This window comes from Lepisosteus oculatus, chromosome 19 (assembly GCF_040954835.1).
Source record: "Lepisosteus oculatus isolate fLepOcu1 chromosome 19, fLepOcu1.hap2, whole genome shotgun sequence".
NCBI lineage: Eukaryota > Metazoa > Chordata > Actinopteri > Semionotiformes > Lepisosteidae > Lepisosteus > Lepisosteus oculatus.
This window is the reverse complement of record NC_090714.1, coordinates 15492556-15513985: the sequence shown is the minus strand read 5'-3', so window position 1 is coordinate 15513985 and position 21430 is coordinate 15492556. Positions and strand designations below refer to the sequence as shown.

At 50.4% G+C, this 21430-nt stretch overlaps 1 protein-coding gene across 1 annotated transcript; it reads left to right on the top strand.

Annotated features, from left to right (window-relative positions):
* The first annotated feature begins 1230 nt into the window (after window positions 1-1230).
* bmerb1 (bMERB domain containing 1) lies at window positions 1231-21429 on the top strand. Its single transcript, XM_069180698.1, has 6 exons — window positions 1231-1949; window positions 14422-14548; window positions 16283-16356; window positions 17702-17816; window positions 18554-18636; window positions 19321-21429. The coding sequence occupies exons 1-6, from the start codon at window positions 1646-1648 to the stop codon at window positions 19437-19439; spliced, it is 822 nt and encodes a 273-aa protein (XP_069036799.1). The 5' UTR covers window positions 1231-1645; the 3' UTR covers window positions 19440-21429.
* The last annotated feature ends 1 nt before the right edge of the window (window position 21430 follows it).

Below are 21430 nucleotides of genomic sequence, written 5' to 3'. Positions count from 1 at the left end.
CTGCCCCCGGGGCGTCGCGAGCGGGCCTGGGGCTCTTAGCACGCGTCGTCTCGTTCGTTTTTTTCTTTCTTTCTCAATTCAGTTCGATTCGATTCGATTCGATTCGATTCGATTCGATTCGATTCGATTCAATTCGATTCGATTCGATTCAATTCAATTCGATTCGATTCAGTTCAATCCAAGATGCTCTACTGGCACGACCAATGGGTAAAATCGGTGTCGCCAAAAGCAGGACACATACCATCAACATAGAACAAAAGTCTACAGACATTGACAATAAAGGAGACATTTACAAGACATATCCGGAGACTCTCCCTCTCAGCGCTTAACTCTTTCCTGCGCGCCCCCCTTGCCCGCCCCCCAGAGAAAACAACAGTCCCTTACACAGTGCAAACTGCTGGGAGCGGAAACGGAGCGGATCACTGTATAACTACTATCTACTGTATAACTACTACCTGCTGTATAACTACTACCTACTGTATAAATACTGTCAAATGCGGAGCCGATCACACCCTTGGCTGTGCTTGAACACTCCCAGCGGGCCCGAGGCGGAGATTTCCAGAAGATGGCAGCAGTATTGGATCAAGGAACTGTCCGTTCCCATTCCCCGACCGGTCCACTGTCTCAGCTGTGACTTTGTCATCGTATTGATTTTGAGTTTTGTTCCCCCCCCCGGTTGCTCCAGGCTTGTTGTCGTGAGTGATGTGCTGTGGGTCGTGTGTCGCCGAAGGCAGCCCGGGACAGACCCACGAGGAAAGGGACGGGGACGGGTTGGGATCGGCTAGCGGCTCAGTGTGACCCAGAGCAAGCTCCCCCGGGCAGGCAGCTCTGTGATCTGGTTTGCCTGAAGGCAGGGGGTCTCCGATAGCAATGGCAGGGCTCTGTGCCGTACAGGTGCGCCGCGAGAGAGTTTGCTACAGCCGTTTAAATGTGAAGTCTGCAGCTCGCACGCATTCCGATATATTCGGTGTCTGTTGTGAGGAGGGTCGCGGTTCCGCGGTCGTTTCGGTACAGGGTAGCCCCGGATTGTGTTGTGGGAGCGGCCGGACCAGCGTGTCCTGCCCCTAACCCCTCCTGCTGTTGGTCCCCGGTCCGGCTGCAGCGAGCTCGGCCCGGCTCGGCTCGGACCCGGCGGGACGGAACGAGCCGGGGAGGCGTCGCCGCTCCCGTCACGCGCTGCTCAGGAGCTGCTGCGCACGCAGAGCTTTTTTTTTGTGTGTGTGTGTGTTAATTCCACTTTGCAGAAGCCGGCCAGGAGACCGCACAGACCTCGTCTGTCTCTGACTCCGGGCTGCGACGTGTTGGTAGTTTCACGTTTAACGTCAGGGTAAAGCCGGCTTCAGACAGCAGCGGATCCACATCGCAGTCTGGGGACTGGATTTCTATTTTTAAGCTGTTTCTTAGAGCTCCGGGTGGGAGGCACCGGCAGATCAGATCCCGGCTTTGAAAGCAATGGAATTTTTAAATTGCATTGGGTTGGATTTAATTCGTTCGACACAACAGTGAACCATCACTTCATCTCCGAATCCTCTTAAAGGGAAAAGGGGAGATTGGCTTTCCTTGCTACGGCAGTTTGCAGTTTCGTGTGTTTTTAACAATTCTTTCAGGTTTGATTTTTATTTTCTGGGGTGTGTGTGTGTGTGAAATGAGGAAGGCTTTCTTACTGCAAGCTAAGAGGTTCCCGTGGATCACCAACGTGACCCTCTACGGCTGCCTGTTCGCCGGCGGCGACCTCGTGCACCAGTGCCTGACCCACCGGGACGGGCTGGACTGGCGGCGGACCAGGAACGTGGCCGTCGTGGCTTTCAGTTTCCATGGCAACTTCAACTACCTGTGGATGCGCGCTCTGGAGCGGCGCTTCCCCGGCCGGTCCGCGCCCATGGTCCTGCAGAAGCTGCTGCTGGACCAGACGGTCGCCTCGCCGGTCGCCACCAGCGTCTTCTACACAGGTAACGCGCTCGGATGGGACCGCAAACCACCCCCCCCCCCCAGCAGGCGGGCCGGCGCGGCGGCTCTCCCGAAGGAAAGACTGGGACTATCGAGAGCGCGTCGCTGGAAGGCAGTAGCGGCCGAATTTAATTATGCAGCTCGTCCAGGGTACTGCGCTGGGATAGGGGGACCAACTCCACAGAGAAACGCATTTAGCTTCGGCTCCCTGTAGGACCTTTCCGCGATTTGAGATGTATTTAGAACATGTGCATGTTTCTGTTTCGACAGCTGACGTTCCGAGTTGCGATTTGCCATTTACTATAACATAATACTGTGTAGCGTACTTCAGTACTGTGTAGCGTACTTCAGCTGATGTCAAATCTGGAATGTCTCTCGGGGAACAAGGCAGATACTGACAGTAGCCCTTTAATGAACAGTTGCCGCCCGGTTTTGCAATGCTACAGGTCACCTCTGACAGGTGAAATGCTGCTTTGTTTGTCTGCAAACTTCTGGGGTCGTGGAAATCCTTTTTGTCAGAGGAGAAAGGTCACAGTGTGTCGTTTACAGCAAAGGCACAAAACCCGTGGCTCACTGAGAGAATGAAGGTCACTGTTTTGTAGGTCTCAAGTTAAACAGAAAGTCTCAAGCGGACTCTCAGATAGCAATTGGAGTGTTTCACACATGGAACAGATTTCGGACAACAATTATTTTTCTACTTAAAATATATCTTATGTATAAATATCTAAGCATTTAGCACCCATTATAGCATATAAAACACAGTCGGTCTGACCTGTACAAAGTACAGTCTGTGAAATATACTCAAACGGATTTGGCATCAATTACATGATCTTTCTGCGGGGTATTGGACATGATGATGAAAATGTGGTAGGTTTGCGGTAACCTGTCTGAAACCTCTGTCTGGGGGAATTCTGCCATCTGAGTTCGGGTCAGGGCAGGTGTGGACCCAGGCCCGGCGGGTCAGTGCTCAGACAGTCGGTTCTAAAGACCTGTAACGGTTTCAACTACTGACATAATTAGATCACGGATCCATCATGCAGGCAGTCTGGCTGGGGATAGCCGTGAATTGAACCAGCTCTCTTTACAGAGGCAGTGCGTTCCAGGTGTTCTGTCCGCAGAAACAGGACACCAGAAAGGCTCACTGGGCTGCGTTCTCAATAGGGATGGGCCGTCCTGGTCCCGGGAGTCCAGTGTGTCGACGGGTTTTCATTCCAACTCGGCTAACAGCTTCTCCCAGTGTCTGCTGGTTTGTGTCAATCACTGGTAACGATCACTTAACCACTAGTGCTAAGAACTCCGGTGATTGAGTGATCATTGTTTGTCTGCACTGTTTACCAGCAACCTCTGCACACAGGTACGCGGTCTCGCCTCTACGTGCTGATAAAGAATTCGCTCCCGAATCAAGAAATGTCGGCAGATACGTTTTTAACATTCGTAGAGGACTATGGTTCTGTCGGGCCCCACGTGATAATCATTACTGGGAGAGTTTGGTGCTCAGTGATCACGTTTATTTACTCTAGTTTCAGGGGCAACTTTAAAATCCTGTTCTATCTCGGCGTCCTCGGATTGTGGGACGAGGTAGCGCCGTGCTTGGTGTTATAGGGGCCACTGGAGGGCGCCAGTGCAGAGCCCAGTGGTACGTACCCACTAGCATCGCAGGTTTTCCCCCAGGAAATGTCACCGAAACCTGAACTCGCGATCTACTTACTGGAAACAAAAGGAAAATGGTTAGCTGTTATGGGGAGGCGTGGGCAGGTTGTATTTAGTGTGCGATTTTGTATGTCAATAGATAACCTGAATAGAAAATGGCTGACATTTGATATGCTTTGTGGGTCAGGAGTGAGTCTCCTCGATGGAAAAGACGACGTACTGCAGGACTGGAGGGAAAAATTCCTGAATACCTACAAGGTATGACCACGGAGAGAACGAGAAAGTGACAGTCTGATATTGTGTTTCAATCAGTCACCCCCCACAGTCCTCGCGTGTGTTAACCTCTCCCTAATGAGCAAACACACCAATAACACAATAACACACCGCGCTGTGTTCATCCTTTAGCGCAGAAGAGACTTGCATCCAGAAAGGGAAACATATATTGCATGGTCTATCTCTAAATGACATTAAAATGAGCTCGATATTAGCAGATAGTACATTATAAAGTACGCGAGAATATACGATCTCCTAATTACGAGACAATACATTCTCGCAAACGTTAATCACGCAGAGGCACAACTGCCATAAATTAACTAACTAGAATGATCATTCTCAGTTCAAAGCAGTGGAATCGATAGCAGGTGGTGCTGGTTTAAGGATACGTGTACGTGTCCTCATGGTTATGATGGTGTTCACATGAGGTACAAAGTGTGACAGTTCATTGCCATTAAACTCCAGTGGGAAAGGCAGTCTGTGCTCATTCTGCAGCGCCGGACACTGTCACAACACTAAACCCACAGCTCCAGCTGAGCTCTCGGCAACGTCCAGGTGCCTCACGGGATCAATAAAGTATCTATCCGTCATCGGCTGTTCACACTCAAATGACCACTGCGATCTCAGCGTCACATGATAATGTTCTATGTTGTAACAATGAGATCGTTTTCTTGCAATTACAAGATACCGCATTCATTTGTTTTTCTCCTTAAGGGCAGCAGTGTGCTTCCGAGTGTGGTAAACTTACATGACATTTTTCATTCCTGAATGACTCTTTAAAAAGAGTTCTGTTCTCCAGTCTCCGGGACTGTTTCTGCTGAAAAATTACAAAAGAATGCGGATTGAAGCTAATGTACTGATGTTTTGTCCGATTTATTTCAGACTGGACTCATGTACTGGCCATTCGTTCAGGTAAAAAAACTTTCTCACTTGAATAGTATCTGTACCTCTGTGTTACTTTCTGGGTACATTAACATCCTGCTCTTGCAAACCCCTTGTATTACTGTTCTAATTCTGACTTTTGTTTGTGTTTACAACATACCTGTTCTAAAGCATAATTTATCTGGAAATCAGAGAAATCTAGAGAGCAAAAGAATCCTGGGACTGCATTCACACCCCTGCATGAGGGGATTTACAGGAAACACCACTGGCTCGGAGAAGCACCTGCGACTGTTTCAGCTCAGAAGTTCTGACTTCTTTGAGTTTCTGAGACGAGAGAATTCTTTCATTAGGACAGATGCACTAAGCCTATACTGGAAGATCTTCTGAGGTTAAAGAAAGCAAGTGGCTGCTCCTGAAGTGTATCAGTAAAAACACAAAAGACCCGCGTGAGTCTGTGGATACCAGGAGGAAGACCATCTGAGAACAGTGGCTTCTGTACAGATCCTTCACTGGGTCATGTGTCTGTCCCTGCCTCCCTACCTCTCCCTACCTCTCCCTCTGCCTCCCTCCCCCTCTCCCTCCCTACACCTCCCTCCCCCTCTGGCTCCCTCCTTCCACCTCCCTCTCTCTCCATTTCCCTCCCTCCCTCCACCCTCCACCCCCCTCTCCCTCCACCTCCCTCTCTCTCCATTTCCCTCTCTCCCTCCCTCCACCTCCCTCCCTCTCCCTCTTCCCCCCTCCACCTTCCTCTCCCTCCATTTCCCTCCCTCTCCCTCCTGACTCCCGTCTCTCCTTCCAGCTGCTGAACTTCCTGCTGGTCCCCCTGTACCTCCGCACGACCTTCACGGGCTGCTGCGCCTTCCTGTGGGCCACTTTCCTCTGCTTCTCGCGCCACAGCGGGGACGGCACGGCGGCGGCCGCCTGGGCCTGGCTGACGGCCCCCGGCGCCGGCCAGCAGAAGTGAGCCCCCACCGGCCCCCCCCCCGGCCCCCCCCCGGCGGCTCCGAGCGCCTGCAGGGGACCCGAGCAGAAGCAGCAGCGCTGGGGCGCCTCCGCCAGCCGGGGGGCGTCTCCCAGGGAGCAGCCCTCTGGGTCTTACTTCAGCAGACACACGTGCACAGGAGGGCAGCTGATCTCTCTCTCCCTCCTGACTGGTTGTCAATTCTGTTGGGGGGGAAAAGAGATGGAATGAGTACACCATCGTACCAGCCTGCCGGCGTGTCTGAGCACAGCGGCCCTCCAGAACCTGGTGCCTCTGTGTCTCCAAACGTGTGGGAGGCTAAACTGGACCACAGACCTCATACTTGAATAGAAGGGTATGTTGCGTGAACATACTTGAGAACAAACCAAAAGTTTTGTACTGTGTAACGTGTTCGTTAATACTTTCTCTTTCGTGGTGTTGCACAATCGGCGCCGGGGCAGGTGTGTACCCTGGAGTGAGTGAGTGCTCCCGTGAAGGGGGTCAAGCTCATGGGGTTTTCCCCTCTCCCCTGCTGGGGTTGTGCAGCGTCTTTGCTGTTGGTGCTGCCTGTGCTGAGGGGACGCGTTTGGGACAGAGTCGCAAGTCTCGGCGGTGCTTCGGGGTCGCTGTCCAAACCGCACGGCGCTGTCGATGGGCTGAGGGCCGGTCGTCGTCAGCGCCCAACAAGCCGTTGAAAGATTTTGGGGAGGGGGGGATTAAATCACACGCAGCAGCCAAAGGGCTCTGGCGCCTGTGTTTCATTCAGGATACGCACACCGTTCGAGTCGGCCCACCTGTGCAGCACAAAGGGTCGCGACCCGGAGCAGGGGATCATGTGACCTCGAAGTGGCTCGTTATTCCAGTGAAATCATCAGCCGGGGGGCTTCTGGGGAAAATCGCACAAGTTCAGAAATATCTTTCTACAGGCAAGGTGCTATAGCTACCTGTAACTTGCAGGTACATTTTAAAAGCTACTGTAAGAACATGTATGGTTTTGTGTGATTTGTATGATCAATTTTTAATGTATTATGATTGATGAATTAGAAATATATGTTAATTTAACAAGTGTGTCACTAATAATGAGAATTTCAAACATTTGTGTATGTGTGGACAATACTAGTAGTTTCATGTTTAAATTTGCATAATTTGGGACATGGAAATGGGATTTTATTGTTTTGCACTTTATATGCTGGAATTTTAAAACTGAAGTCTGTTTTTAAACGGGTCATGTTAGTGTTTATTATTTAAAACAAAGCTGCCAGGAGCTAACGTTTCTATTTTCCGTGCAACAAAACATGAAAAAAGTAACAGTTTTGTTGTTTGTTGCTTTAGTCCATTCAGTATTATTCTACTGAAGTGTTGAACGTGCGCCTTAGTCCTCTGATCTGTTGTGTTTGCTGTGCTTTTCTGTATCTATGCAAGTGGGAATGTTGCTCAATAAAGGTGTCATTTCTCAGGCTTGTTTAATGGAGTCACGTTTCTGCTGGATTATTTCGTGTTGTGATTGGTTCCTTAAAAGAGGAAGTTGCACGGTTTTTAGAGTTTGAGATAAGCAGAGTGAGGCTTCGATCCGCTGAACAGCTGGCTTCGCTGTGGTGTAAATTAAGTTCACAAGGAGACTCGATCGAGTGAAATGTGGCGCAGCTGTAGGTCTGGAAACGATCAGTTCAGTGCAGACAGGCCGAGCAGGTTGTGCTCGCTGTTGTCAGTCTGTCCCCGCGAAGGCTCTGCGTCCACCGAGCGCCGGGGCTCAGGTCATGGAGAAAGGCAGGAGAGCAGCTGGCTGTGCTTTCTGTTCTCTTTAACCCCCCTGTGACAGGCTCTTCCCATCCCTCCTGCCTCCTGCGATCTGGGGGAAACAGCCCCCTTTTCTGATGGGCTCTCGATGGGCTCGCCCTTCACGTGATGCACCCTTGCTCGGACAATTTTACAGGCACTTCACACGCCCCAAAAAAGAAAGCCCCTTCGGTTAGTTTTTAAGCATGATGTGAAAAAGAGCTCAGAAGGAGGTTTTCTCCTGCTGCGTGCTGCAATCACGTGGCCGCGTGTAAGGCCTGTCGCTCAGGGACCAATGTGTTTCCCGTCCCGCTGACGTCCCGCCTGGCCGCCGGTCCTGGCAGTGCCCTCCCAGCTCCTCTCCGCCCGGCGCAGGTCAGCACAGCCCGCACCATCTGCGCTCCGACGTGCAGCGCGGCCTCTCTCTGCCCGGGCCCGCAGCAGTGCCCCGCTGAGGCGCAGACCTCTCTCGGCACGGCGCAGCGACGGCCGGGCTCCAGCTGTCCTCTTGTCCTCCTCTCTTTGGACAGACTCGTGCGCAGGTGTGAACACGTGCACTCTTGTGTACTGCGGGAGGTAACCTAGGCACCAGAACCAGAGTGGGATCCATGAGCCGAAAGCAGTGGTGCCCACTTCTGGCACCTGCGGCACACAGTTTGCTGCATTTCCTAGCAAATAATTACCCTCCCCAAAAAATCTAAATTGATTCAACATCTCACAAACGGCTTTCATCGGCCAATCACTGAAGAAATGATTTCCGGGCCAGAAAGCTGACATCAGGCTCCCTTGCTGTACACAGCCCTCCCGGTGGTACCCACCACCTCCTCCTCCTCGCCTCCGGTCCGTAGTGCGCATGCTCGCTGCATCCTTCCCGGAGCGCACGTCAGCCGAGCTCCAGCCCGGCGGAGAATGGAGGCGCTGAGCACCGCGGAGCCGCGGCAGCCCGGAAGCGGGGGAAAGTGATAACAGTCAGAACACAAAGCCAGCAGCGAAATCCACACGCCGAGTCCACAGAGCGAGTGCGCCGGGGGAAGGAGGGAGGGGGAAGGCGAGGCAAACTGAAATCCGGGAGCCAGCAGAGCTTCTGCAGCAGCGGCGGCGGCGGCGATGGATTTTAAAAAGGCGATCGCGGAGAAGGAGCGGACGCAGAGAAGCTACGGCGCTGTCCAAGACACGGAGTGGAAGGCGGACAGAGGTGTGTGTCTTTATTTTTCCAGCGCCGGGGCGGTGGGGGGGGGGACAGGACAGGGGAGTTCCCGAGGGGTGTGAAGGATCTGTACGAACAGTCAAGCACATTTATCTCATGTCAATCAACGACGTTGCTTGCGAGGACGGAGAGAAGCCCTGCCTCTCGGATGGGTTTGTGTGTGCGGGCGGGCCACGGCTGGCAGAGCTGTGGCCGGTCTGCCGGACCATCTCGGCAGCACCGCGTGTCCCGCTCCCGCTCCACTCAAGAGTAGTCCGGCAGCGCGGGTTTCCCCACGCTGAGCAGCGCTGTTCTCTCCCAGCTGCCCGCTGCCCGCCCTGCGCCTGGCTGTCGAAATTCTCGCCCTGTGCTGTGTAAGAGAGGCCACCCCCACCCGCTTATCGATCTATCAACTCCCTGGTATCAGTTGGTCGAGCAGCTCGTTCATCATATAAAGGACTGATAATTCCCGTCGCGAGTTCAGGGACTTAGTTGAAATAACAACCCCTCGGTTGGGTTAGTGATGGGTTATGGGTTTTTTTTTCTTACTGGGTCACTGACACTCCTTAAACCAAACTGGTTTGTAGGTGCATAGAACGTCACATCGGGAGAGAGGCAGGAGCTTGGAAGGAGCAAATCCAGGTCGCCAGAAGGAAGGGACAGGCTTCCTGCTATTTATAGCGGGTTCTGGCGCTGCTCTGCCCCACTGTGCCGATGAGCCCTGCCAGGGCTTCGCTGGTTGATGTAATTGAACAGGGCACTTGCACAGGCTCCGCCCCACGGCGCAGCCTATGATTAATGAGAAGACACGGGCACACAAGGAGCAGCCCAGCCCGGTTCTTTGATTACCTGTGGGTAAAAAGTCATGCGTCCCAGCTGAGGGGACAACACTGAGGGAGTAGTTTCACAGCATGGCTGCGGGAAAATGGGGTGACAGCCAAGAGATGGCACTGCGATACCACAGGCGTGCACCTGCAAGCACAGCGGTGCCTGGGCTGGTGTCGATCAGAGTCCCGTGGCGACTGTGATGAATCGTCCCTTAAACTCGCGCGCAGGGCCCGGCCGCATCACCTGCAGTCCTTCGGCTCGTACTGCACCGATCCAAGCCCCATTCTTGCGGACGCAAAAAAAGATCTTTTGCCGTTGATCTTATTGAGGGTGCCGTGTACCCCTTTGCTGTCTTTTGCAGCAGCTGTAGCCCTCTGAGGTGGGCTTTCAGGGCTTAGGGCTTTATCAAAAGCCAAAACCTGCTGCTGCAGAGCATTTCAGTCCCTCGTGAGTCAGGAGCTCTCAGGAGCAAGGGTAGCAACACCTCTGAAAGTAGCATTGACCGATCAATGTTGTGGACTGTGCTCATCACCCCTTACCTTGTCACATTCCTACGTCCTTCGGCAGAAAGCAACTTAGTCCCGCTAAGCATAAACTTCGCGATGTTAATGAACCTGACCCACCTGCGGCTGGAACGCGGCAGGAAACCGGGGCACTCCGAGAAAACCTTGGCTGAGTTCTGGAGGACATCAAACTCCACACAGAAGGTACCTGATAATGAATTTGAACCCAGGACCCCAGAGCTGTGAGGCAGCAATACTACCCCCTCCCCCCTTTTCTCCTGTCCTTTTCAAATGAGCCCCTTTCTTTCACCCGATATCACGCTCTCCACCAAATGGCACAAAGTGTCCCATAGAACGAGCACCAGATATGCCAGCTCGTGAGGCAGAAGAGCCGCTGTGTTTCAGCTGTGGGACGGTCCCCTCTGCACCCTCCTGATGTAATCATCCCTGCACGATGTGGAATTTACATGCCTCGAAAACAGAAAAGGTAGTTGCGATCTATACTGGATTTCAAGTGGTTGCAAATAATTTGCTCCATGAAGGACAGTTCCATTACACCACTCGTCATGTCTGCTATTCTTAGCTCACCTTCGTCCAAGATAATGCCGCTCAAACAGCTTACTTCATCACCCTTAGAACTAGTATGACTATTTAATAGACTATTAGGGTGTTTCACCTTGTACCACAGCAGCCTGGAGAAGCTGCTGCAGGGCATCCATAATTCAGGAAGGATTCAGGCACTCTGGGGAAGAGAGCCACAGCTGTTTGAGTGTGTTTAACTGCTGCCAGTTGTGTGCATGCCTGAAGCACTGCCCTCCACTAATACCTGCAGGATTTGTCCTGTGCAAGTTTTTATGGGAGTTGGTATTTCTTTTTGTTTGCAGGTTTGATGGGCTGCCATAAAAAAAAAAAAGATTATGAGGCCATTTGGGAACTGGGTGCTGATCACTCCCATCATTCCCAGAGGGTCAGTGCTGGACGTGCACTGCACCATTGTCCCCCAGCACTTATCATGAAATGTAATCTCAGCCCCAGTGGTTGCTTTATAAAGATTGCACTGTGACAATAGCAGGTCGTGGAGCTGCTGCTGAAATGGACTTCTTTTTGTGCCTTTGGGTGGTCTTCCTATGGCATGTAATACACCTGTCCTTTTCCCAGAGCACATTTATCTAGTACTCATTCCTCGAATAGTGGGAGAACTAAGGTGCAGAGGAGACTAAGGGAAAGACAGCAAGTAAGCACAGCGAAGTCCCACTGGGAACCTGCAACAAACTGCCAGGAGAGCCCGGTATCACAGGAGACAGGGGTCTGATTCATAGTAAGGAACCAGATGACATTCTCAAGTAATAAGGTTCCTTATTAGACCCAGTATCTTCCCTTGCTGTCCCTCCCCACCCACCCCGTCTGAAAAGTGCAAGATCCAGTTTATCCTGCACATTTCCTTCCACATTGCTAAATGCAACACTTCCCTGTTGGTGAGCAGGAAAGGAATTATTTCGATGCCACGGGGCATCTCAGAGCCAGCATTAACTACAACGGGCTCCCTTCTTCTGAGCCGTTACAGTGCGGAGAAGCGGCGCAGCGCCGAGGAAGCATATGGGTCTGAGAATCTTTGCGCTCAGGGCTTTTGGACTGCTGTGGGTTCAGAGCGTATACACCTGCATGCTCAAAATATCTAAAACCTCACTAGGTTCTTTATTTCTCAAGCGTAGCCTGCCTGACCTGACCAGCGTGAAAGTTGGTGCCCACTGATCTGTCCACCCCAGCCAAGATCTAGTGCCCACGAACTCAGTATGCGGTGACACAAGAGCTTCGTGTGGTTACTGGCATCATTGCTCAGCAGACACAAGAGAGGCTCGCTTTATACAGAGCACTTAATAACTGAATGTAGATTAAATAACAGCGCATCAGGGGAAATCTTGATTTACTGACTTCCATTACAGCACGTTAAGTTACAGGAATAAAAGTGCATTGTTTTCATCATATGCCACTGTCATAACCGCATTACACGTTTTAAGATTATAAATGGGATACGCCACGAGCCTGCGCCTGTTATTTGTGTTATCATATGCACAAATCCCCCACTCTCCACATTGCTGAAGTGCGCCAGCATCTTTTCTCGCGCTCCTTGGATCTGTGTCCTAAGTGCTGGCCAACTGGCAGCTGAAATAAGCAAACGAGGAGGAAGAGATTTGCATACAAGATGCGACAGCCAGCAAATTTCAACACCTCCCCCTGCTCAGCTCGGGAGGCTGAAAACGAATCCACCAGAGACACGCGAATTAAACATTGGAGAAAGTTTCTGAAAAAACAGCTCCACGACACCTGCACGCCTCGGTGCTTTTCAGCAGAGAAGTGAAGCCTTAGACACTACATTGACAATTGACAACATGGATAAACACACATGTAACTGTACGTACAAGGAGGCTTTGCTTCTTTTGAGAGTCACCATGTTAGTGCAGCAGGGCGCTCGTCCCGAACTCACGTGTGTTGCAGCAGCTATGCCATAGAAGGGCGAAGCAGCCCTGTTCTGTGGAAATCAGTAACAGCCATGCCTGGGCTGTAGAGGTCAGGGCGGCAAGTCCTGATCGTTTGCTTGGTGAAATATTAATGAAGTCCAGAAGCAGGCAGATCTATTTACACTGCATTAAAGGCAGGCTGGGTATGGGCAGGGCAGCACACTCTTTTGGAGAGATGGTTTGAGATTGTATAGTCGGCACTGCATCACTTGTAGTGTAGAGAGCATGCTCAATAGGATAGCATCGTGATGCCGGGCTTCAGTAAGCTCACTTGGTCAATCAGTGTGCCGGGCCGCAGTGTGCTCCCTGGGTCAGAGTCAGGGTGCCGGGCCGCAGTGTGCTCCCTGGGTCAGAGTCAGGGTGCCGGGCTGCAGTGTGCTCCCTGGGTCAGAGTCAGGGTGCCGGGCCGCAGTGTGCTCCCTGGGTCAGAGTCAGGGTGCCGGGCCGCAGTGTGCTCCCTGGGTCAGAGTCAGGGTGCCGGGCCGCAGTGTGCTCCCTGGGTCAGAGTCAGGGTGCCGGGCCGCAGTGTGCTCCCTGGGTCAGAGTCAGGGTGCCGGGCTGCAGTGTGATCACTGGGTCAGAGTCAGGGTGCCGGGCCGCAGTGTGATCACTGGGTCAGAGTCAGGGTGCCGGGCGCAGTGTGCTCCCTGGGTCAGAGTCAGGGTGCCGGGCCGCAGTGTGCTCCCTGGGTCAGAGTCAGGGTGCCGGGCCGCAGTGAGCTCCCTGGGTCAGAGTCAGGGTGCCGGGCCGCAGTGTGATCACTGGGTCAGAGTCAGGGTGCCGGGCCGCAGTGTGCTCCCTGGGTCAGAGTCAGGGTGCCGGGCCGCAGTGTGCTCCCTGGGTCAGAGTCAGGGTGCCGGGCCGCAGTGAGCTCCCTGGGTCAGAGTCAGGGTGCCGGGCTGCAGTGTGATCACTGGGTCAGAGTCAGGGTGCCGGGCTGCAGTGAGCTCCCTGGGTCAGAGTCAGGGGGCCGGGCTGCAACAAGGAGCAGAAGTGAGCTACAGGTCCTTGCAAAAGAACAATGAAAGAATATCTTTGTTATTATGCGTTTCAGCTCCTTTAACTGTAGCCAGCAGGCCACAGTGCAGCTGTGGCCTTCTGACCACTAGAACCCTTTCATGGTCTGGCACATCACTAGAGCCTGCTGGTTCCTCTTCCCTCAGAAGTAAACACTAGTCTGCATTGCTTCAGATTTGCTCATTAGGAAGGCCGCGCTCAAAGGACTGACGAATAATTTATGTTCCTCCAAGGCACTGCTGACTGTCTTTCCCTGTAAGTGTTTTTATAAACCAACAGAACAAGGTCTTATAAATTAGGCATCCCAGGAGTGTTCCGATAGCGCTGTGGGGGGGAAAGGAGAGTCTAGAACACAGGCCTGCTTCGGGGGACAAAAACAGGAGACTAATTTCATATGTACTTCTGGTGGTTGTGATAAAGCCAGCAGCAATGTAAAGTAATTCGTATTGATGTCCAAGGCTCATTAGTAGCACAGCCCTCTGAGTAATTTGGCTGTTATTCAGCAGCAATGTGCAACAGAGTCTCCTTTCCTAGAAATTCAACCAGAGCAGGCATTACGAGTCAAGGCTGGGCAGGTAAAACCACTGGAAGGAGAAGAAACGGCCCATGGGCCAGACCATCCCACAGTAGTGTGAGCTGTTGTGAAATCAACACGTTATCAATGCATGAAAGAGCAGAGAGGAGAGGCTAAATAAAGACAGAGTGACTGGAGACAATCAATGATGCAGTCAAGTAAAAGTAAAGCATCTCTCTGTATCCAGAGGAGAGCTGGCAGTTTCACCTGTCTAAGAGTGCGATGTCTCTGTAAACACGCACCTGGCCGATCGATGTGGTTAGAGAGGCGCCGAGCAGTATCCCGTTCTCTCCCTCTCCACACAGTGCCCCAGCCGGACGTGGTGTCCATGGCGGAGAGCTCCATGGCCCCAGACGAGATCGAGGTGGAGATGGCCCGGATCCAGCGGCTCCGGGAGGTTCTCGTCCGGCGGGAGTCTGAGCTGCGGTTCATGTGAGCGCTCGTCTCCGTCGCGGCCTCCGACAAACGGCGGTTTAGCGGAAGCGTCACGAGCACGTCGTAGTCCTGTCTTTCGCCCGTCGCGTCTGCGGCCTCTCTGAAGCGGGCGAGCTGGGTCACTGCCTGTGCGTGTGCGTAGAGGGCGCAGGTGGAAGGAATCTGCGCGCGCGCTGCTCTGACAGCCATGACAGGAGATGGAGCCCTGACAGCAGCACGATTGCGATCGCTCGCTCGCTCTCGTGCTGGATGCCTTTGAGAATTCAGATGAAGCCAAGACAAGCAGAGGAAAATGAAACCTCCCTCCCAACACGTCCAACCCCTGTGGCTGTCAGGGAGGAGAAAGAGACAGAACACGGATGCACGGTAGTTCTTGAACACAGAGCAGGAATAAAGAGTGTGTGTGTTGGCTGGGAGCATTCCGGCTAGTGCAATGGAGTTGTCCTTCACACTGGAAACGAAGCCCCAGACACACAGAAACTCGGACAGAGCCTTGTCCGGCCTCTCAGAGCTATTGCAATGACCAGACCGAGAAACGTGGAGCTGGTAGTCACTCTTCTCAGCATCTTATTTCACGGCTTGTCCCTTACAGCCTCCCTCTTTTTCCGTCTCTCTCTCTCTCTCTCGTGAGATTTCCCATAGCAGGAGAAGGCCACAGAAAACCAGAGCCGCTGCCTTGTAACGGGCTGTGATTTCTCAGAGGAAAAACGGCAGTGCCCACCCCACCCGTCTCAAAGAGCAATTGTTTTACTGATCAACACCTTGAGAAGCCCTCCTAAAAGTGCAGCTTTCTAGGCACTTTTTATAGCAGATCTTGTCATGCGGGATTGTTTTTCTCCTGTGGAAGCTGATGACGAGGAAAGACGCTGGGGCTGGGGTGGGGGGATGGAAAAGGAGAGGAGAGCGAGTGGTGAGACTCAGGAGATGAGTCACCGGCCCCTGATTTATCACAGCGAAATTAAATTCCCAGCATGCTGGCAATCCGGCAGAGCCAGAACTGACAGCTCCTGTGCGGAAGGTACAGAGGAGCCAAAGGGAAATGAGATCAGGATCTGGGGAAGAGCGGGACTCTCGGCAATAACCACCTTCTCCTTTTAAAGGGCTGGGGGAGTTGCGTGGCTCTGGTATTTTAATTCCTCATCTGTCGGCTCAAAAGGATATATAGCACATCTTCCACGGGGCGTCACCAAAGGATGTTGAGAAAAGAAACCTCTCAGAGAAAGCAAACGGCAGCAGTTCATGGCCCTTCTTTCACACCTTCGACACTGGCTTGTGTGCGAGAGGTTGGTGGCTGATAGGGCGTGCACCAGTCTATTTTAATGGGACTGGGCCTCTTTTTTTCCCAGTTTGACAGGATTGTGGGGGGTACACGGAGTGCCTTTCTTGTTACATTTTATGCATTGAAATACATTTTCCTCAGCCCTGTAATCTATTGGTTCCCCCGGTATGCAAGATCTCCGTGTAGCAAACTCTGCAATTATCACGCCAGTGGTTTACCATGAATGATCACGACGAAATGGTTTGTACCAGCTTGTTATAGTCGCACGGGTACGGTCAGATATCTTAGCAAGCAAAAGCAAGTCACTTTTCTTGTCCGTCACAGACAACACTATTTCTATCAGTACAGTAGTTCAGACACCAGCCACTCATCATGGAGCAAAGCTGGAGCCTGCCTGCTGTCCAGCCTCCTGCCTACTGAGCCTGGTGTTGTTTTCTCCTCTCTCGGTGCAGGATGGACGACATCCAGCTGTGCAAAGACATCATGAGCCTCAAGCAGGAGCTGAGGCAGATCGCGGCCGTGCCAGGTAAGAGCGCAGGCACGTGGGTCCTTCGCGTGTGGCCATTTTCAAGCAGTTTAGGGCCTTGAAAACGATGGGCTGATTTTCAGAACGTGAATTCCCTGTTGCGATGTGACCCCCTTGTCACAGAGCAGTTCGAGGCGGTCTCCACCATGGAGGGCTTGCTCTGTAAAACGAAACTGATTGATGGACTGACTGATTTGTTCTAAGGAGACAGTGGCAACAATGAAGGAGCACAGTCGACCCCTACTGTTAAACAGGGTCTTGGGGTGTTTCCACTAGTTGCAACATCTTACGAAGGTCACTACAGAGCACCCACAGTGACCTTAAACACACACATGGACATACTGTTGCTTTGGTATGTTAACTTTTTTAAAAAAACAAACTGATTTATCGAGTTAATGTTTTAACACTGTATTCTGGGCACAGAAACGTGCCAAAAGACGGTCTTTTCAGGAATCGGGATCGAGATAGCAGCAGAGCATTCACTGTCATGGCTACAGTAACCAGCAATCCAGCTGCACACTGTGTCTGCAGCACTCCGGTGCTCCACAAGCCCAGATTAATTGTCGTATTTGCTTGCAAAAAAACCCCAACAAAACACTGACTGCAAATCACTGTCCCTTGGGTTTTTATTGCTTTATAGGGAAAATGCTGAATTTGCTTTTTTGGTAATCCATCTGATCGCTCATGTTTTCTCATGCAGCTCCTTGAACTCTCTCATCCCCCTCCTCCTTCAGCACGTAATGGAGGAGATGCAAACAGTGACTCGATCGGTGAAGATACAATAAAAAAAACAAAGGCCCAGTTCTTTTTTCCCCACCACCCCAAATAAAAACAAGAGATTTTTCCATATGGAAAATGTTCACTTTCCTAATGAAAATTAAAGCTAATAAAATGCTTTAGGCTTAGCGTTTAAAGAATTTTCACGTTTTTTTATACAATGAGCAAATAAATATTGCTATGTTCAGTGGGAATTCACAAGGCCAGAAGTGCTGCTCGGCAAACTCTAGTGAAGATCTAGTAGCCATTACACCCCCTCCCCACTTAAACACAGTCATGCACAATGCTGCTTTTCCCCAGTGCAATATCCCGAGCCTGCATGACAGAGCTCGATGGAGACAGATTATATAGATCACACAGCAGGCAAAAACACTTTTAAACAAAGAACCCATAGCAACTCTTTTTGCAAAGGTATTTTAAAGAAATTTCCTCTCCTTTCATTCCCCGAACTGACCAAACCAAATCTGCAGGGTGGGGGTCTTGTGGGGGGGGGATTAAGGATAAAGTTGGGGTGCAGGCTGGCACCCCAGCACAGCTACTAGCCCCACTGCACACTTTGTCCTTCCAGATAAGGAGAAGACCAAGAGGCACAGACAGAAGGAGGAGGAATTGATCCTGAAAATCCACAGGCTGGTGCAGAAAAGGGATTACCTGGTGGATGACGCAGAGGTGGAGAGATTGAGGTAGTTAAACTCGGGAGACTGCTGGGGGGGGGACGGACGAGGAGTTTATTTACTGCAGTTCTCAGGTAAAAAAAAGTATAGAAAAGGTTAAGGAAGTGTTCTTTTTCCCTTCATACCTTCCTGGCTCTAAGGGAATTGCAGGTTTATGTTGATAATGATTTAATCAATATTGTAATATTTTTCTTTGGATATAATCACAGAGCTCTTTAACCTTGGGCTTGGAGAGCCCGTCTCTTCTGGGTTTGTGTTCCAGCAGAGCTCTGAATATCTTAGTTGGATCAATATTTGTTTTTTTTATTCGAGGAGATAACCTGCTCTCCAGATTCCTGCTCATTGATCATTCAAAGACTGATTGCAAAAACCCACAGGGCTTTGACTTTCCAGGAGAAGCGCTGCAGATCTCGGATGTAATGGCATTCTAAAGGAAACCAGGCTCAACAGCAGCCATTTCAGAAAGAATTAGTTAAAAGAAGCAAAAGACATCCTTGGGATCATATTGTTGCGAGCGAAAGGCGGACACTCATGTTTTTATTTTGTGGACAGGTGGGGCTGACTCATAAGATATGTGCTCCTGGTTTGCTCACAGGGGTATGCGAGGCCCGGATTAGCCCCAGGTACAAAGCCAGCTGCAGCTCTGTGCGGAGTCAGGCAGGGTGGTTTGGAGACGTGGGGGAATGGCTGTGATAATCGATCGGTTTCCCGGGGTCAATGCTAACCAGACGCCACTCTGCACGCAGGGAGCGCGAGGAAGACAAGGAGATGGACGACTTCCTACGGCTGAAACTCATACCCCTGGAGAAACTGACAAAAGTAACAGAGGGTGAGTACCGAGCTGCAGTTCTTCTCTCGACTATTCAAATAATCCTTACTACCAATTCAAATAGCGCTTTTTACCCTAATGGATGAGGAAGACTCTCCTATGCAAGGAGCCACACATCCACGGGTCAGGGAGAAAGATGAGAAAACTGCTTCAGCAGTTGAATTAAGCAGGAACTTTATAAAGAACATATTGAAGCACAGGTTGGAATTTAGCTGGAAGACTGGGATATACACGCCTGCTCTTAAGAACAGTACCATGGGATCTTGAACAATAAGGACCACGTGGTCAGGACCTTAGTTTAAGGTCTCACCCGAAGCACAGAACCTCCTATAGCACAGTGCTCCCAGTCACCATATTTGGGAATTGGTTGGGAAATTGTTGCAGTCTCACCTGCTAGTCCACCTGCTAGTTACAGCTCCAGACGTGCTCAGCTTCCGAGATCAGGCTACCAGGAGGGAACCAGCTGCCAACGTAAAGGACTAATTATATTCAAAACGGTCGCATGTTCCCAAAGGTAAAAGCATGCCGACTCGTCAAGGAGGGGTTTGTGAACTCTGCTCCCGTCATCTGCCCTCTGGCATTTTAAAAAGGTTACATGATCTCCTCGGAAGAAAAGGGCACATGGATGCACTGTATTGCTTTGGAAGTTCCGCTCACCAGCTCTTCCCTTCCCCCGTCTTGTAGGTCCACCCAAGCAGAAGAGAGCTGCCCCCGAGCCACCCCCTGACAAGCCCTCCATCGCCAAGGCTGGGGTCGCCATGATCAAAGACTGCTGTGGAGCCACCCAGTGTTCCATCATGTAACCATGACGACCCCCAAGACCACAGTACCAAGGTGCAGGTCTAGGACACCCGATGTCTGAACACCCCTAACTCCTCAGCTCCCCCTGCAGTCCCTCCCACCCAGGGCAACTCTTACCCACAGGACAGAGAACACCAGTAATAACCCAGCTCTCCCCAGAAAGGTTAAACTGAAAATTCCCCTTCTGACGGAGGAATTACTATATGCAGTGTAAATTACAACCCAAAGTAGAAGCTGGCTCATTAAGTCATCAAATAAGTAAGGGTTGGTTGCATTTCTTTAAAAAAAAAAAAAGACAAAAACCATCCCGAAGCATTGTTGTCAAATTAGCAGTGTGCCCCTATAACAGACCAGTGGAGAGGAGAAAGTTACATGCACTCTAGCCCTACTGTATATATAAAACCTCGCAGGAGCACTATGGTGCAGATTAGAACAACGTCTGCAACACAGCAGGCCTGCAGAAACAGTCATGACTGCAGCTGTAATTTGTTTAAGAACCTGGATTAGTTCTTAATAGTGTAAATACATGCGTCATAAAAAGTCATGATCCGCTAAAGAGGATAAACTCGCATTTCAGTTAGAAGAAGCAGGATGTTCTGCAAGCCTAAAAATGAGAAAAGTAACACTGGGGGACTGCAGGTACATCACCGCTCACAAAGCCTGCAACTGTACTGAGACAAGGAGAGGGTACCTGTACAATTTCACTACAATCAAGGTATTTTCTACAGGCTTTTAGACAGCTTACAAATAATTCCTACACAGCACACATAAGTTAAGATTTCCAACTAGATGCTGTTTATCTCAGTGTTCTAGCAGGAAACAGATGCATCTCTGAAGCATACATTTATAAAAAGACAACTTGATGGACCTCTCTCTACTGTGGAAAGGAGGGATAGGAGTTCATATCTCTAAACCCCCATAGAGGCAGGGTAGGCACAATTCCAAAATTAAATAGGACACAGAACAGTTTTCAGCATTTCCCCCCACTGTTTCAACTTGCCTGAAAAAAAATGTAAGGTTTGCGTCTTTAGCACTCAAAAACCTGCAACAACAGGCTCTATTTTTATAGGACGTACTGGCAGCTTTTCTCGAATGCTTGCTGCTATGTTTAATGTCATATAAGTCTTGAACTGTGCAACCCTTGCTGCAAACAATAGCTGTTCATGTCAGAAGGTAGCTACTGACACGGTCCTCCAATTTTACGTCACACAATCGAAAAATGTCTATCTTAAACTGGCATAATCTATATAGAAATGGAATAATTACCCTAGGGAATGATTTCGAAAATGGAAGCACACAATTTTAAATCTCTACATTAAAACCATTGATACAGAACCCCAGGGCTACTAAAGGGAACTGAAACAAAACTCTGATCCACAAAGAAAGAAAAACACTCACTTGAGAAAAGAGCAATAGCTAATACCAGCACCTCAACTTTCTCTTGTTGAAATGTTAGAATTAGAACTAACTTTTCAAACTGCCCAGTTCAATAGCTTCAGTCTGGCACAAGACTAACACAAAAGCCGTAAACCTTGTTTAAAATAGTTATCAGTTTGCTTCAGAAGAAGTTTTACCATTATACCGTTGTAAAAGAATGAACCAAAAGGCATTTTAGGTTTACAATGTTCTGATCTCTGTAAAGTCTCCAGTCTCCGAAACCGGTCACCAGCTTTTTTATGATGTCGACTTTTCATCAGTGGAAAATGAAGTTGCTTTTGGGGGGGGAAAAAAGTGTGATTTAAAATATCTTTAAAAAACTTCCATTCTTAGTTCCAAAGTACTCACTTTCTTTGACCTGTATGACATTTCCCAAAAAGGGGAAAATCCCAATAAGTTGAATCTTCACAGCACTGTAGATTACCAAAACCATTTAAGTGTCTGTATGTTTAAATAGAGGTATCGTAAACAGTACAACTGTTAATTATAAAGTGTAGCAATAGCACCTGCAAAAATGTAAAGTAAATATATTATTAAACATTACAGGACACGAGAG